Source organism: Poromitra crassiceps (assembly GCF_964638095.1).
Source record: "Poromitra crassiceps genome assembly, chromosome: 4".
NCBI classification, from domain to species: Eukaryota; Metazoa; Chordata; class Actinopteri; order Beryciformes; family Melamphaidae; genus Poromitra; species Poromitra crassiceps.
In genome coordinates this window covers 66,284,802-66,302,755 of record NC_139626.1, presented here as the reverse complement: position 1 = coordinate 66,302,755, position 17,954 = coordinate 66,284,802, and the positions used below count along the sequence as shown (strand labels likewise).

At 43.5% G+C, this 17,954-nt stretch overlaps 2 protein-coding genes across 2 annotated transcripts in view; both read left to right on the top strand.

Moving 5' to 3' along the window:
• Positions 1–17,954, top strand: part of LOC310775420 (NACHT, LRR and PYD domains-containing protein 3-like) — an 888,839-nt gene that overhangs the window by 112,246 nt on the left and 758,639 nt on the right. The gene's annotated exons all lie outside the window — the stretch shown is intronic.
• LOC310774940 (NLR family CARD domain-containing protein 3-like) overlaps positions 1–17,954 on the top strand; it is a gene marked incomplete at its 3' end in the record, with an annotated part of 44,275 nt that overhangs the window by 7,588 nt on the left and 18,733 nt on the right. The window contains exon 2 of the mRNA XM_083635030.1: positions 1,629–1,707. Coding sequence (XP_083491156.1) covers positions 1,629–1,707 — 79 coding nt within the window. The remainder of the gene's footprint in view (positions 1–1,628; positions 1,708–17,954) is intronic.

The following is a 17,954-nucleotide window of genomic DNA, read 5'->3' as shown; positions in this document are numbered from 1 at the left end:
AAAGCAATTGACGACTAAAGTCGTCATTGGCACTCAATGAGTTAAGAACAAATTCTTATTTACAATGGCGACCTGAAACAGTCAATACAGTCAATAGGCCTTCTTCACCTATCCAAATTACGCATGGGAAGAATTACAGCATGCAAACTGTATTAAATGGACTGCAAGATGGGAATCTGGTTTGATTGTAACGCCCAGGCATTGCCAGGCCACACCTGTGAATAATTCTGGTGGTTAACACCACCCAAATCCCGTTTGCGCCGTGCATAAATTATTTGGCACGCCTCTAATCTGCGTTTGCGCCCGTTGTTGTGACGAGTTATGCTTCCCCGCACCACCATGCATCGCCACCATATTTTGGGGCTGTTGTAACTTAAAAACAGAAGGGTCACATCTACCCAAATAATTACCGTAAATTCCGGACTATAAGCCGCACCTTTTTTCCCGTTTTTTGGCCTTTTTTGGCCCCTGCGGCTTATATAACGGTGCGGCTTATCTATGGATTAAAAAAAAAAAAAAATCTCTCTTTTTTAGCACTCTTTCTAACTATAAATCCTATATAACTATAATAAGTTTTAATTTCCTCTCTTGCCCTCTTTTCACCACACTGTATGACACTGTGTGCACTGTAAAAAACAACACAGGTGGTGTTGTGTTATGTTGTTTTGTTGAAATGTTAATAAATGGGAGCTTCCTCAAACAGCCATCTCTTTCCCGACAATCCCCTCTGTGCATGAACCCTTACATATGGTAATTAAACATTAAAACACAATAAAAAAAAAAAAAAAAAAATACCATTAAAACACCCGCGGCTTATAGTCCGGTGCGGCTTATATAAGAAAAAAATAGTCAACTTTGCAGGTGCGGCTTATACACCGGTGCGGCTTATAGTCCGGAATTTACGGTATATCATTTTTAAACAGTTATGTTTCTGTATAAATCATTACAATATGTTCCCGTTAGTGGGGATGCGTTTTTCTGCTGCCTGGCCGTTGTGCAAAACTCTGCATAACACCTGGACAGCGGACTGCAATCTTCCCTGCTTTAAGGCACGTGCAAACAGTTGTACGAAGATAGGGCCCGTTGTCTTTTACAGGAGCAGACTGGATGATGTTTTTGCCACAGAGTAGTTTGGTGATTTTGGAAAGCACTTATTTCACCTCTTGGGCAACACAAACAACACAAACAAACAAACTTTTTTCTGATATTATGACATTTCAGTTTGTTCATGTCGAGTCGTCTGCTGCGTTGACTCTGCTGTTTTACTTCCTGGAGTTTCAGTCTGATGTTAGCTGTCATCAGATAGTGGTCACTGTTGGCATTTGTAGCATCAGACTCTAACATCTTGGCAATGATTTCTGTCACTTTGTCACATGACTTTTGCGTTGTATTTGGACGCACACGGTTGGGGTTAGGCAAGGAAAGCCACTTGGCTGGGGTTATGGTTTGGATATGGCTCAAGGTTAGAAACCGAGGCAAATGGAAGCCCCTCCCTACCCCCTCATGTCGACATTATCTCCTCCAAGGAGATAATGACAATATTTTCCGTGTGTGTGTGTGTGTGTGTGTGTGTGATAATATGACCTCAGACCTATGACCTAATATCACATGTTTTGTTTCCCCCCCAGAGCTCACCAGGAGAGGTCAGAGGTTACCAGTGATCAGTCTGTCCAGGAGCATCAAACAGACCTGGAGTCCATATTTATGGTGTGTAAATAAACAACAAGGCGCTCTTTAGACCAGGGGCCTGTACTACGAATGTTCTATAAAGAAGATCCAGGATCTGTCCCTTGATCTGGTTTGTCTAAACCAGATCAGCTCGATTGTAGTTAACTTGTACTACGAACCTTGTTTGCCACTGGTTTAGTGGAACCAGGTTTTTCTAATCAAGTTGAGAGCGCGTGCACATGAAAATGCCCGTGCACATGAGCTCGTGCCCGCAAAAGAGGCGTGGTTTTTAACAAATAGCCAATCACAATGCAATATGGACCGCTCCAGCTCAGAACCGTAGCTTTTACAGCGCCAGACATACCTATTTTCTCATTCATCAAAGCCATCTACTACTATGTCAGAATCAAAATCCGCATTGGATATTATTAGTCTGTTCCCAAATGACTGTCTAAAGTTACCACTTTTATTCACATCAGTCATTTATTTGAAGAGCGGTTTCTGCCTCCACGTATCCTACAGCAGCTGAATTCACCCTCTCAATAAACTGCGAGTGGAAGTAATGTGTAATGTCTCAGTCCAAAATCTGTATGTATAGACCATTTAGGCTCAACGAATAATAATGATGTCATGATGTGTTTAGTCACACTGATTGAATAATTCCTATAGGCTATCAATAAAAAAAAGAATGATAATAAAATAAAAAAAGCCTTCTGAACTGAATCGACACGGTACGTGCGGGCATAGATTTCATTTATAAAAAATAGCCTATATATATTGTCAGCAGAGTCGCATATCTCCATATTTCATATAATGATCCTGGAAATATGAAGTTCAATCACATCATACAGGCCAAAAGCAACACAGTTGCAGCTGCAAAATGCAGGAGTAGCCTAGATATGAATCATCTTAACACATTCACTGCCAGCCGTTTTTTTTTTACTGTAGGTAGCTTCTGCCAAAGTTTTTTTTTGAGGATTCTGGCTCATCTTTCAACAGCCGAGGATTATTTTCTGCTAAGATTTTGTGAACACAAAATATCTCAAAAGAACTAATAGAATGTGTGCTTTCTCTGTCTAAAAGAGTTAGTTTGTAGAGTTAGTAGTTATGTAGGCATTAGCACTTGAATACAGCATGGTTTCAGCGTCTGAAAATTTAAGCTGAGAAAAATGCCTTTTTGTGAAATTCGATAGAACAGTCACTTTAACCATTCATTTTTGGCATCAGTAAGACGTCAGACATCTAAACAATAGTTTTGAACAGTAATTTCCTCCATAACAGCAGGAAACCCCCCTCTCCTTCAAACTCCTCCCTCCATGTGTGTTCTCCTCCTGCCTCCCTGGCTCTGCAGCGGGCGTGTCACAAGCGAGTTGCTGCTGCTGCTGCTGCCTGTCTGCTGGCGGCCGCTCTTTGGGCGAGTCTGGATCGGCTCGCTCGTTTCTTGGGGTTTCGGTTGAGAGCTTTGATGAAGCTTTTGCGATTCTGGTCTTATTTATGCTGCGTGTTTCAAAGTGTGTTCCACCCGTAATCTATTATGCAAATTTGCAATCTCCCACCGCCAGCTCCCTGCGCGAAAGCGAAAGCGTTTTCGCCAATCTATTTTCATGAGAATGGCTTCCTCACGCGGCTGTTTTTGCTTGGCTTTCTCTCGTCTGGAGAGCACTGTCGCCACTTAGTGGGTCGGTAAAATAGATTATACACATTCAATACCTCCCATATTTTAATATGAGATGTAAAAGGGGTTGATCGACGTCCCACCGTCAATTTTTTTTTTTTTTTTTTTAAGACGAGATATCTCGTCAACGGCAGTCAACCGTTTTTTTTTTTAAGACGAGATATCTCGTCAACGGCAGTGAACGTGTTAATATGGGATCGCCTGTGTGCAGATGCCTGTGTGCAGATGCACAAGGGGCATCTGGGGGTGGTCAAGGTGAAGCAACGTTGCAGAGATACAGTGTGGTGGCCCCATATAGACTCTGACATAGAGGAGCTGGTGCGTAACTGCGCCTGCTGCCTTCTGAACGGGAAGACAGGCCAGCCGGCTACAGCACCCCTCACTCCAATCCCTTGGCCGTCTGCACCATGGGAACATATCCAGGTTGACCTCTGTGGGGAGCTCCATTGGGCGCCCGCACATGCGCGCTACCTGGTGGTGCATGACCTGCATTCGAAGTGGTCGGAGGCTGTCGAACTGAGCTCCATCACCACACACACAGTAATCGACCGCCTCACCAACCTGTTTGGGCGCTGGGGCCTACCCAGTGTCATCACAACGGACAATGGGCCCCAATTTGCGTCAGCAGAGTTCTCAGAGTTCCTGGCACTGCGGTCCATCAGACACATCAGGACAGCAGTGTATCACCCGGAGAGTAATGGGGGGGTGGAAAGACTAAATAAAACCCTCAAAAATGGAATCCGAGCCTGCCTGGAGGAAGGGAAAACCTTCAGTGCCGCACTCAACCAAACTCTCCTGACCATCCGGGCATCCAAGCACTCCACCACGGGGGTGTCACCTGCACTGCTCATGATCGGGCGGGAGCTAAAGCAACCACTGGACTGTTTGAGAGCTGAGCCAGCTCCTGCACAAGGGAGGCCAGGGCTCCAGAAAGTCAGAGCCCGGGTCCAAGGTTCACAGGCCCAGATGAAAAGGAGGTTTGATGCCTCTCGCAGAGTACAGACCCCACACTCTCTGCAGGGGACTGGGTCAGGATTAAACATCCCCACCGCCAGAACAAGCTGAAGTCATTCTGGTCTGAACCCCTCCAGGTGACTCAGCAGCTGGGTCCGGCCACGTACAGACTGGACAACGGGAGCCGCTGGCACGCAAACCGCCTGCACAGAGTCGCAGCTCCAACAGCACCTGACCACCCCTGTCTGCAGCGACGGCGCTCGGCTGGCAGCCCAGACCAGGAGCAAATCGGGTGGGGGGTAACCTACCGCCACAGCCAGAGGCTGTTCCCCAGCCTGCACGCCCTCAGAGAGTGAGGGTCCCGCCCGCCTGGCATGGAGACTATGTGACTGGGTGATAAGGGACACAGGGGGTTGTGGACTGAATGTTATGTTCTTTAACACATTGAATGCCAGCCATGTTTTCATTCCTGTAGGTAAGTTGTGCCAGGGGTGTTTTTGACGATTCTGGCTCATTTTAGAACAGCCGAGGATTCTTTTCTGTTAAGAATTCATGAACATCAATCATCTAAAAATAACTAATAGAATGTGTGCTTTCTCTGTCTAAAAGAGTTAGTTTGCAGAGTTAGTAGTTATGTAGATATTAGCCGTTGAGTACAGCATGGTTTCAGCGTCTGGAAATTTATTCAGAGATAAATGGCTTTTTGTGAAACAGTCACTTTAACCATTCATTTTTGGCATCAGTAAGACCGTCAGACATTCTAAACAATAGTTTTGAACAGTAATTTCCTCCATAACAACAGGAAACACCCCTCTCATTCAAACTCCTCCCTCCGTGTGTCTTCTCCTCCTTCCTCCTGGCTCTAACAGCGGGCGTGTCAGAAGCGCGTTGCTGCTGCCTGCCTGCCTGTCTGCCTGTCGGGCAAGACGAGTCTGAAATGGATTACTGTAAAATCGCGTCGCCATTTCCTTGAATAGCTTGCTCCCGCGGTGTGTGTGTGTGTGTGTGTGTGTGTGTGTGTGTGTGTGTGTGTGTGTGTGTGTGTGTGTTCGCGCGTTGCTGCGCGGCTCTGGGGGGAAGGGATCTCTGTCCGTTCTGTGTGTGTGTGTCCGGGCTTCTGACTGTAAAATCGCCAAGCCATTTCCGCGGGAGGCGGCTGCTTTTGTGGCTTTTGGGTCCCGTGGCTGTGACTTCTCTCGGTCTCTGTCGCCACTTAGTGGTCGGTAAAATAGATTACACACATGCTCTTGCTCCAAATAGTTATCTCAAAGATGTAAAAGGGGTTGATTGATGTCCCACCGTCAAAAAAAAAAAATCTTTATGTAAGACGAGTTAGTCCGTCCTTGGCACTTAAGCGCTGGATTATGTAAGACGAGTTAGGTCGTCTATGGCACTTAATGAGTTAAAAGGGGGGTGGGGGGAGCCTCTACCTAAACATAATAGTCGTGTCTGTCTGTTCCCTCCTCGTGGTAATTGTGATGACATCATACGTATGACATCATAAGTGAAATCACCAACTTTCAACAGTGACATCATTATGTCAAGAGTGACATCAGACCCTTGTACCCCCCTCGTCCATCAGCCCGGATCGTAAGGTGTGCTTTGTGTTTTTTTTTTTCTGTGGATAAAAAAGTCTTGGGAGTTCAGGCCTGAAATTTTCCCCATCATTTTTTTTTGATTTATCATGGTAATTCACCCTTCCGCCACCCTAAAAAAGTGTTCCTGGCACAAAGTAAGTGCTATAATCACGTTACACTCCCTCGGATCCAGCAGCCGGCGTATTAAAACCATTAAAACCACTTTTTTGAGACCTCCAGGAAATTTTTACAAAATTATTATTATTTTTTTTCAGCGGGCATCCTGAACCAAACACCTTTAAATTTGACCTTAACTCATTCATGGCCAAATACGTCTTTAACGTCTTATCAGGAATGTGCCTCCCAGCCAAAGACGTGTTTGACGTGTTTTTGTTTGTATTAGTGCAGCGCGTAGTTCAAAGACTTCCCCAGCCTGTGACATGGTATCAGGTCCCTGGCCTCAAAGACAAGCCGACAACACGTGAACAAACAACTACGCAGCTGTTGTTTTGAAATGGGGGAGGAGGAAGAACAGAAAACGGAGAAACGCTGCCTGTTGCAGAGAGGAGAAACGCCATTGAAACGCCCCTCGGCGTGCTGCGCTGGTCGCCTTGCTGCAGGGCAGCGAACCTGGATGAGTTGTTCGCGGTAGTCAAACCCGTGACCAACATGATCGATCCGGTTCCAGCGCCTGGTCGCAAACCCAATCCGGACCCAGTTCCTGTGTCCCAGGCGGAACGAGATTTATATATTTTCTAAATATATATATATATTTATTTTTTTGTCATTTGTGTCATAACGAATAATATTTACATGTCTGATGTCAATACAGTTCAAAATAAAAGAATTGAGAGCGAGTTCTGCCTGAGATTGTGTCCTTTACAAAAATGCCCTTTTCTCCGATTTCTCTTCTCAGAGAGACCTTTTTGGTGAAAACAGGGTGTATATAAATGGCTATAAGTAGAGTACAGAACATGCTAAAAGCTCACTTTTTTTTTCTGGTGAACCCAGAGACGTACATCTTCATTTTGAGGTATTGCAAATCACTTTGGTGCTAATAGATAATTTACTGTGGGTCTTGAATGATGACCAACAATTATGAAAATCTTTGGCCTGAGCTAAATATTGGCAGTCCTAAACTGGCCATGAATGAGTTAATATCTAACCTTGGAGTTGGTTGAACATTTGGTGAAGTTACAAGCCTTCAAAATCCATTGCATATTTTTCGCATTGATTTCAATGTTAATTTTGCAAAAATACAACATTTTTTTTCCGACTCCCATCTACTTTCCCCAAAAATAATTATTTTTCTGATCTTACACCTCTCAGCTCAAGTCAAGACATCAAATTTGTAGCTTCTATTGTGTTTCTATTGTGATCACTATTTAATCAGTGCTGGCATAGCAGCCAATTGCATGCAGTTTAACATGAAATACACAGTACCGTGGTTGTCATAACAACATGTCACATGACCTGGGAACCCGGATTTTCCAGTGCAAACTACTGATTTGAAGCCTTTAGACCAAGATTGATGGATCAATGAAGCTAGCTTATGTTTTTTGTGAAAATTAGCTGGCAGTCGAAAATTAGCAGTTTCATGATTTTTTCTGAAACTTACCTTCATTGAAAATACGTCCGTATCTCCGCGCTCGTTCGTCGTAGCGACTCGGCAATAGCATGACTGGATTCGGCGTCGAAATTTGACTCTAGATGTCTAATATTGTCGTGTTCTGTAGTTGTAGGAGCTTTCTATCGCTCCCGGTTTGAGGTGCGCTCAAAGCACCGATGCACAGTGAATCCAATGCCGTGAAACGAGGCTCTTTCTCGGCTAATGTTGCTGTAGGGCCACTGCGGCCGTCTGCCGGTCTTTTCCGCACCGTTTTGAGGAGGAGAAGCAGGTCACCACAGGCCAGTCACCCAGATGTCAAAGATCGCTCATGAACAACATCCGGGTCGTCTTCCAGATACTTCCTGTGGACTTCCGTGTCACAGAGCCAGCGCGTTTCGTCGTTTATCGATCAATATCTGGCAAGCAGCCAGATACTGTAGGCAAAAAATATGGATGGATAATAAGGATTGCAATTCTCAAAAGATGAAATAAGTAAGAAAATAATTCCTCCGTGAAAAATGTGACAAATCCAAGGCTAAAATAATCCCACAGGGGGATATCCAGGTGGCATTGATGGGAAGGCAAAAAAATCATATTTTGTCTTTTCTACTGTAAATTTGATTGTACAGTAAGTACAGTAAACTGGCATTTGATTTCTTGAATTCTGAGTAAGCATGAAATGTTGATATGAGGTATGAGGGATGAAGTTACCAATGGATAAGAATCAATATAAAAATCATAATAATAATTATAATAATTATTATGAATATAACAAATAACTATTGACTATCAATATCCAGCTGCTGGATGAGGGAGTGCAACAGGCAAAAAATATAAGGGGGGTACAAGGGTTAAATCATCAATGATGACATTATCTCTTCCCTTCTTCTCGTTGGTGTTTTATGTATCCTTAATGTTACATTACCGTCTTCTTCTGGATCGTCCCTCCAATATTTTGTATTTTCTTTCAGGAGATCAATAGTGGCAGAGGAAGTTTGCGCTCTTTCTAACTCAGGCTTTAAATGGTTACCAAAGGTGCGTCAGGCCAGGTAGATAGTCCAAACATTGAGAGAAAAAGGCTCGCACACTTTCCAAAGGATGAGGCATATGGATGCAAAAAAAACTTGGCTTTTAATTCACCATAAAGTGCAAAACAAAAGTGAGGTGATACAACAAAAAATAGAACGTTTCGGTCCTCAGACCATCATCAGCCCTGGTATCAGCTGCTTGTAATGAGCTTAAGTAGGTTTGAAGCCACAGGGAGGAGTCTGTCATGGCTGGGGCAGCACATCAATGATTCAATCAGGGCATTGAGCCTACCAGAAATAAGCTGCAAGCAGAGAACCCACACTACACAAATATATACAGCAAATATACACAGCAAATATACACAGCATTACAATGCATATCATGTACAAACAACTGAGGAGTATTCTATACATATTCCCAGGGTGCGAACTATGGGGGAGCTGGGGGGGCTTTGGCTCCCCTTAAAGAAATAGTAGACCCCCTGAAAACATGACTTGTGAAATTTGGGGGGGTCTCTAAATTATTGACTAATATATATTACCCCATGTATTTTCTATTTCTTTTTCTGTACCTTCATAGTGAATAATGCGTAAAATTACGCTATTTTAATCGTATGATTCAGAGTGTGCTCAATCACTGTCAAATTCACTGTAAGCCCCTATACCGACATGCATGTTATTCTTATCATCACCACATCGAAGCGTGGCGGCGCAGGTGCAAATCAAACGTCACTCACGCGGGCAGGTCAGATTTAAAACAACAGCAAGATGTCAAAAAGAAAACAAGGCAGTTTGACAAACTTTACATTCACGAAGAAATGGAAGCAGCCGTCAGTTGAACAGCAACAAGTCGCTTCTACTTCAAACGCAGATGTGGAAAAAGTGACGACAACGTGAAGCTGGAATACCTCCGAGTCCTCCCGCATATGGAGGACTGTTTGTGAGATGGAATGCGTCAGGAACTTCACAGTGAGTGGGACATGTGCGTTATGGAGTGGATAAAAGCGTTGGGCAGAGATATCATGTTCTTGTGGATGCAGTGTATATGGAGAGCAGTGCGCCCGTTTTGCCTTTCTGTGCTCTGTCACCCTCCCTCCCTCTCTGTGTGCGCAGCGCGCTTTTCTCTCTTGGAGAGAAAAGTGGAACACGACAAGAGCTGTATCCGTGTCTTTGAGTGTGCTGATAAACTATAGAATAGAGATCTTACTGTGGTTTTTGCTTTTTAGAGCTGCATGTGGCGTGGAGGATGTGGTCTGGTCATTGGGCTACCCGGCTACTGCTTATGTGATACTGTAGCCTGTATCGGATGTGCTGCTGCCTCAGCCTGCCTGAATCAGACTGTGAACGTTGAAGGGAGGCAGTCCTTTCTGAGGCACGTGCAAGCAGTTGTCCGCACCGGGTTTGTTCAATCACACAGAATGAGAGTGTTGACACAGGATGATTGGCTTCATGAAAATGTCTGGCAATGGACGATTTGTTGTCATTTCTGCGTATCGCACTTTTATGCTCAATGACACGTGTCTTTATAGGTCTAATTGTTTTGCCTATGTACTGTAACTTGCACGGACATGAGAGGAGATAAATCACTCCAGCAGATGTACATGTGAGACATTGTCTGATGTCAGGTTTTCAAGGTCACCTGACTAGTGAAGGTGTGACACCTCTTGGAATTCTCACATGCTGCATAGTTGTGACAAGGAATGAAGCCAGTCATCCCATCCAAACGTCTCTGTACAGGAACAGATTGGACAGTGGTATCTGCCCGTACAAGGTGGTCTCTCACATTCTTGGCTCTGTAGTGAGAGAAGAGAGGAGGGTCACAAAACAGTTTTTTACAAACAGGATCTACAGAAAGGCCATCCCAATGTGTCCTAATGACACGCTTCATATCTCCACTTAAGGGAGAGTAGGTAGTGGTACAGACACATGAATATTTCTTAGAGCCCCGATTCCTGGCCTGGCTGATATCCATGTGACACACTTTCTCTAGGGCTGTATCCAGCCAGCTAGTAGGGTAGGCCCTCTCACAGAAGTTCACATACATTTTCTGAGCCTCAAGTTCAAAGCCCTCCATGGTGGTACAGATGCATCTAAGTCTCAAAAATTGAGAGAAAGGGATACCTTTTTTTAGAGAAGTGGGATGAGAGCTCGTAGCATGTAGAATGATGTTCTTGTCTGTTGGTTTTGTGTAGAGAGTGGTGGAGATTTGCCTGTCTTTAATACGCACTTTTGTGTCTAGAAAAGAGACCTCTTGAGTGCTATACTCAACACTGAATTTGATGGTGGGGGCCATGTTGTTGAGGTATGCCACATACTCATGCAAGGTGTTCAATGGGCCCTGCCATAAAAGAAAGCAATCATCTATATATCTCTTATACATGAGGATATGTTCTGAAAATGGGTTGTTCTGTAGGATAAACCTGTGTTCTAGATACCCCAGATACAGATTAGCAAAGTCAGGGCCGAAGCTAGAGCCCATGGCGACCCCATGTGACTGTAGATAGAACTGCTCCCCAAAGAGAAAGTAGTTCTTGGTCAGGACAAGATCAGCCATAGAGACTAGAAATTCTGTGGGTGGATCAGGGGAAGGTCTAAGTTCTAAAAAATGCCTTAGGGCCTCCAACCCCTCTGTCTAAGGTACATTAGGGTACAGCAAATTTACACCCATGCTTATAACATACACCTGTGATGTAGAGGTTTGGAGATCTGTGTTAGTGAGGCAATTAATGAAATCCTCTGTGTCCTTCAGATAGGAAGGTAATTGTACTACGAGGGGGCGTAGACATCTGTCAAGATAGAGTGATAGAGGTTCTAGAAGACTATCAATGCTGGCTACAATGGGATGACAAGGAGGTTTCTCTTGGGACTTATGTACCTTAGGTAGACCATATATAACAGGTATCGTGGGATGATCTTTAGTCAATAACTTAAACTCTAATTGAGAGATGTGGCCTTCCATCAATGAGTCCTGTAGAAAGGAATCAATCTCATGTTTAAATGTTGCTGTAGGATCCCCATCAAATTTGGTATAATAAAAGGGATCTGAGATTTGAGAGTGTATTTCATCATCATAGCATTTTTTGTCCAACAGAACCAGGCCACCACCCTTGTCAGCAGGTTTCCAGACTACATCCCTCATTTTACCCAGGGCTGTAAGCATCTCTCTCTCTCCTGCTTTAGGATCTCTGCGTTGAGTGGCAAAAAGTTTGGCTACATCTCTCTCGACCAATTTGCAGAATGTATCTATGCAGCTGTTTGTAGCAGGAGGACAAAATGTACTTCTAACATGCAACGGAAGTTGTTGCGGGGGAGCGTCAGGTGGTGTATAAACCTGAACATTATCTTTGTTATAGAAGTATTTCAATTTCATGGATCGAAAGAACTTGAACAGTTCCACCTTAGTCTGAAAAGGATTAGCCGGAGTAGGGGGAACATAAGAGAGACCTTTGTTCAGGATGAGAAGCTCGGAGTCCGACAGCGTCTGGTCAGTTAGGTTAAAGGTTAAGTCCTGTTGCGGCCGCTCTGTCGCTGTTGGGACCTGGGTTTTCCTCCTGGAGCCCCGCCTGCCACGTCTGATCTTCTTTGTCGCATGTGGTAGCGGTGTGGGTGGTGTGGAGGGCCGTCTTGGCTGTCCTCTTCTAAAAAATCCCTATCAGAGTCTGCTGGATATTCCGATGCACTGGAGCCGGAGGTGTAGGGGAACTGGTCATAAAACCGGACCTGTTTCCTCCGTCTGGTGGCAATGGGGCCCTGGGTTTGTGATGGAAAAATTGCTGCAATGCCCTGCTGATTCATCAATAATGAGATATCCGTTTTTAGTGTTCTTAGGAGGTTTTATTCCACAATAACATCTGTGCACAGAGGTCTCTTCCCGACCACGTTGTCATGAAAGAGCCCCGAATCATCGTTTACAACACATCATATACTGAAACTATGATACCCGCCCCCCACCCTGGAGGGCAGTACTTTTCCATTCATCCAACCTCTCTCCAACTCAATATTCCATGACGTCAATAGTTAATCTGATGTTCACAAGACATAACAATCCAGTCTATTCCCACAGACACTTACATGTTCTCCCTGTACAGCAATCTTCTGCAATGATGAAGAACATAATTCACAAAATACATCTTAGAAGGGCCATAGTTCATAATCAATCAATCAATAAACACTCGATCAATAATTTGCTATCACAATTCCACACTATTGATAAAAATACATCATTATTATCAATATTAAAAAATAAATTATTGATAAGAAACTATAATTTCAAACACAGTCAAAGAAAACTAAAATAACTATCATCCTTAACTTGTTAGAAAAAAAATGATCAACTCAAACATCAAATGATAGGCTGTTTACCTTTCTGTATAGATCAGAATTTCCCTAAGTGTTCACAATTATAATTAATAAGTCCTCACTTAACTGCATTTCGGCTTATGGCTATATAAAACCACTGGAACTCAGATTTCACTAACACTTGTATTACAATGTATCGCTTGCTCAAATTAGACTCTTAGGAACGCTAAATATCAAATCAAACATGATTATTTACCCAGGATTTCATAGCATAAGAAAAATGTGTCAGAGGCGAGATGGCCTTTTATTTTAGACACTTACCATAACGCCAAGCATAGTATACATCAGTGCAACATTTTCAACCTTCCACTTTTCTTCTTCTCAAAAGGGTGTTATCCTGTGCGAGTGGATTCTCTTCATCCACTCATCAGTCCTATCTCAACCTTTTTCCACTTGAGTCCTATAATCTTTCACAATGCAGCTTGAAATATGTTTTTATATATTCATCTTTGTTCTCCTATGTAGGCCAGAATAGCTTACTACTATTCTAAACAGTTTAGTTTAGCCACTCACTTCCACACTTTTGTCATATTTGTTTAAGAACACACAGTTTGATTAATTACCCCCAACCCTGCTCAATACACACAAATTTACACAACCTACAGAGCACATTGGTCAGATTAAACTCCTGGAGCAAACCACTTTGGGCTTTATCTCCTCAATCCTTCCAATGCATCCTGCTGGCTGGTGCTATGGATTCTGGGAGTTGGAGTCAGAGGCGGCGCCCCCACTAAATCGTTTTGGGTGCCGCCTCCCACTCCCTCCTCCAGCGTCCACTCATATCAGCTAGCCGCTATTTACATTTCGTATGAAAACATTCTCACAGGCTGCAAATGTTTTGGGAAATGGTTTGTTTCGGGTTTCTCACTGCAATTGTTGACGATTTCCAAACATCTGGCAGACATACATACCAAGTCGACTTTGGTATGTACTCTGCTCAAAGGCTGGGAAATGAACCCGCGACCTATTTTGATGCAACTGGTCAATCTAGTCTATTTATTTTATTTTATTCTATTTTATTTGCACTTTGAAATGATTGAGATAGCTCAATTTATAAGCTATCGATTTACACTATTGAAAAAAACTGCATTGTCTTGCTCAAATAGCTCCCTATTAGCTCACAAATCATTTTACATGTCTGAGTCCACTTGAGTCTTTGTCCCCATCTCTGTTACTTCCCCTGTTTCCTACTTTACTCTCCAAAGCACTTTATAATACACATTATCACAGTTTTTACATAATACACATTAACTCATTGAGTGCCAGCCACTTTTGGAGAACGGACGCTCCCAGTGCCAGAGTTTTCAGAGCGTTTTCAGTGATTTCTCGAGGCCCACAGTATATTGTGTGATATTACTATGTAAACACCGAACACGCACAAAGAACGAACTGGCTCTATTGTATCATCAGCAAAAAAAAGTTTATTGATACCATTTTCCGTTCTTTAGTTATGAGCCGGAGAAGATAGGTCGTTTTCAGCAAATACAGCCTTTTCAAATTATTAGCTGAGATATTCCGCCTTTTGTGAAATGCAGCATTTCAAGCACATTCACTGAGTCTGAAGATAATATTTTCTGATGTAGTGACCGTGGTGTAGTTGTGTGATGCCCTGCGTGCCCTGCGTGCCCTGCGTGCCCCACCCCCCTCTCCCCCCCTCGCCTCCTCAGCTGCAAACTCCTCCCCACACTACACAGCCTCACGCACCCACTCTATTTTCGGAGTGCTCCGTTTGTGTGTGCCGGGCGGCTCCCAGCGCGATAGAGAAGAGCCAAACCGGACTGCTGAATGGTTTGGCGTCGGGTGCTGCTTTTCTGGTGGCTAATCGTGTGGAGAAACTATGCAGACAGACAGACAGAGGCAGAGGAGCTCAGTTGTGTGCGCGGATTGACTCATGTTCGCAGCCAACGTCAGCTCCAGACAGAGCAATCTATATGGCTCTGGCTGCAGCATGCATCGGTTTCTCTTTGATCACGGCTTTTTCCTCCTGTTTCTCAGGACCTGTCTCTAATCTGGAGAGCACTGTCGCCACCTAATGGGTTTGTAAAATAGGTTATAGACCTCCAATAGCTACAATATTTGTACAGGAGCTGCAGAAGGCTTTGATCGACGTCCCACCGTCAAAAAACGCATTGGACGTCGAAAGACGTCCTTGGCACTCTACGTCAATTGGACGTCGAAAGACGTCCATGGCACTCAATGAGTTAAATATGACTCCAGTGGCCTACTCGCCATGGGGAAACCGTCATGAAGGATGCACTCGCCTGAGTGCACCACGCTGTCTGTCTTCCGTTAATCATCTTCCGGTGTTTTATAGGGTGTGTACCATTTGTCTTCAAGCTGCACGTATGTGTGTGTGTGTGTATGTAAAGACAAAGCTAATTGCGCTGGTGGCGGATGCGGGCAGGTTCGATCTGATCATCTGATGTCCCAATCTGATGTCCCAATCTGATGTCCCAATCTGATGTCCCAATCTGATTGCCTCAGTCACACAGGCACACAAACACATTCACAACAACACAAAATTTAAAAACAAACAAAAACAAAAACAAAAATAAAAAGATGCCAGTCATTTGAAGACCAGCTGCATACCCCCTTTGACAGATGTGTTAATTCAATTCAATTCAATTCAATTTATTTAAAGTGTAAAATCACCATTCGAGATGGTCTCGAAACACTTTACAGTTCAGGAAAACAACAACAATGGAAGAAAACATGATAGTACAGTGACCTATACATGATAATAAAAGTCACATCAAGAGAAGTAAATAGTCAAATACAATACATTAGCAAACAATATCATAAACTTGTGAGAACATATAAGTCTTGAGTTTGGCTTTGAAGATATTTATGGAGCCAGCCTCCCTAATTGATCGGGGGAGCTGGTTCCAGAGATATGGAGCACGATAGAAAAAAGCTCTACCTCCTGCCGATTTTGTATTAATTTTCGGGACAGTAAGATAGTTACCATCCTGTGAGCGGAGGGGGCGCGTGGGGGCATATGGGATGATTAGCTCAGCTAGGTATGGGGGTGCAAGCCCGTGAACAGCTTTATACGCTAATAAAAGTACCTTAAAATCCGATCTGGTCTGAATGGGGAGCCAATGGAGACGGATTAGGACCGGAGTTATATGATCAAACTTCCGAGTTTTGGTTAGAATTCTGGCAGCTGCATTCTGTATAAGTTGCAGCCTTTTAGTGCTGTAAAGTGGCAAGCCAGAAAATAGGACATTACAATAGTCCAATCTCGATGAAACAAAGGCGTGTATCAGGGTTTCAGCATCTGAGAGACTTAGAAAGGAACGGATTTTTGATATATTACGAAGATGAAAAAAAGATGTTTTAGTAATAGCTGCAATATGAGGCTGAAATGATAAGTGAGAATCAAAGATCACTCCAAGGTTTTTCACAGTGGAGCTTTCGCGGACAATACATCCATTTATATTAACAACTACATTTAGGTCCTTGTGCTTAGTGGGTCTAATGACTAATAGCTCTGTTTTAGCATCATTTAACAGCAGAAAGTTTGAACACATCCAGTTTTTTATATCGGACAGGCATGCCTCTAAATTTAGAAGGTGGGAGAGATCATTCGGTTTTACTGGTACATATAGCTGACTATCGTCGGCGTAGCAGTGGAAATTTACACCATATTTTTGAATAATCGCACCAAGGGGAAGCATATAGATGAAAAAGAGAATAGGGCCAAGGACCGATCCCTGGGGTACACCAGACAAAACATGAGAAAAGTCAGACAGAGAGTTGTTGTACCTGACACGTTGAGTTCTATTTGATAGATACGAGTGAAACCATGAGAGCACTGTCCCCTTAATACCAATGTGCTTCTCGAGGCGGTCTAAGAGTATGCTATGGTCAACAGTGTCAAATGCTGCGCTTAAGTCAAGAAGCAGCAGCAGGGATGTCATGTTGGAGTCAACAGTGATTAGTAGATCATTTACTACTCTGGTCAGGGCCGTTTCGGTAGAATGACGAGATCGAAAACCAGATTGAAATTTCTCGAAAAGGTTGTTATTGGACAGGTAGGCTGTGAGCTGTTCAGCAACAGCTCTTTCGAGTAGTTTTGACATAAAAGGAAGGTTGGAAATAGGTCTGTAATTGTCCAAAATTTGTGGGTCGCTGTTGGGTTTTTTAAGTAACGGTTTAACAATGGCAGTTTTGAAAGCTAGTGGGACAGAGCCCGAAGAAAGTGACCTATTCATAATATTAAGAATAGGACCCTTTAAAACAGGAAAAAGTTCCTTAAAAAGCGTAGATGGAATAGGGTCTAACATACAAGTTGTGGGTTTTGAAGCATTTACCAAGCTGGTAAAGGCCTCAGGGGAAACTATTTCAAACTGGGAAAGAGTGCAGGTGGTTCCGGACACGGTGTCTGAAGTGAGAAAAGAGTTTGAGTGTAAGCTGGAAATTTTACAACAGGATTTTACTTCTTATTTGTAAAGAAAATGAGGAAATCGTCAGCCTTGAAAGAGGAGCTGTTGACAGGGGTATTCTGTGTAAGTTTGGCAACAGTGTCAAATAGAAAACGTGGATTGTTTTTATTTACAGTGATCAATTGGGAGAAATGTGATGTCCTAGCAGCTGAAAGTGCATGTTTATATTTCTTAAAACTTTCGGACCAGGCAGAGCGAGAGCTCGCCTGCTTCGTTATACGCCACCTGCGCTCGAGTTTCCTACACCTCTGTTTGAGTGCACGGATGTCATCGGAAAACCATGGCGTTGATTTTATCCGGGTTTGTTTCCTGGTTATAAGAGGGGCGACAGAGTCAAGTGAGTTCTGTAGAGCACTATTTACATTATCAATGAGGTTATCAAGGTCGGTGGGAAATACAGTACAGGAATCAAGCATGCCAGGTAAACACTCAGTCATTGTGGTCTTAGCAATGCTGTCAATACGACGGTAAGTATATGTGTCAGACTCTGAACACTTCATTGGAAGAAAGGAGGAAACACTGAAAAAGACACAGGAGTGATCTGAAACTGGGACCTCTACAACAGATGACACATCAGCACCAATGCCCTTTGTAAAAATTAGGTCCAGTGTATTTCCACAATTGTGAGTAGCATTT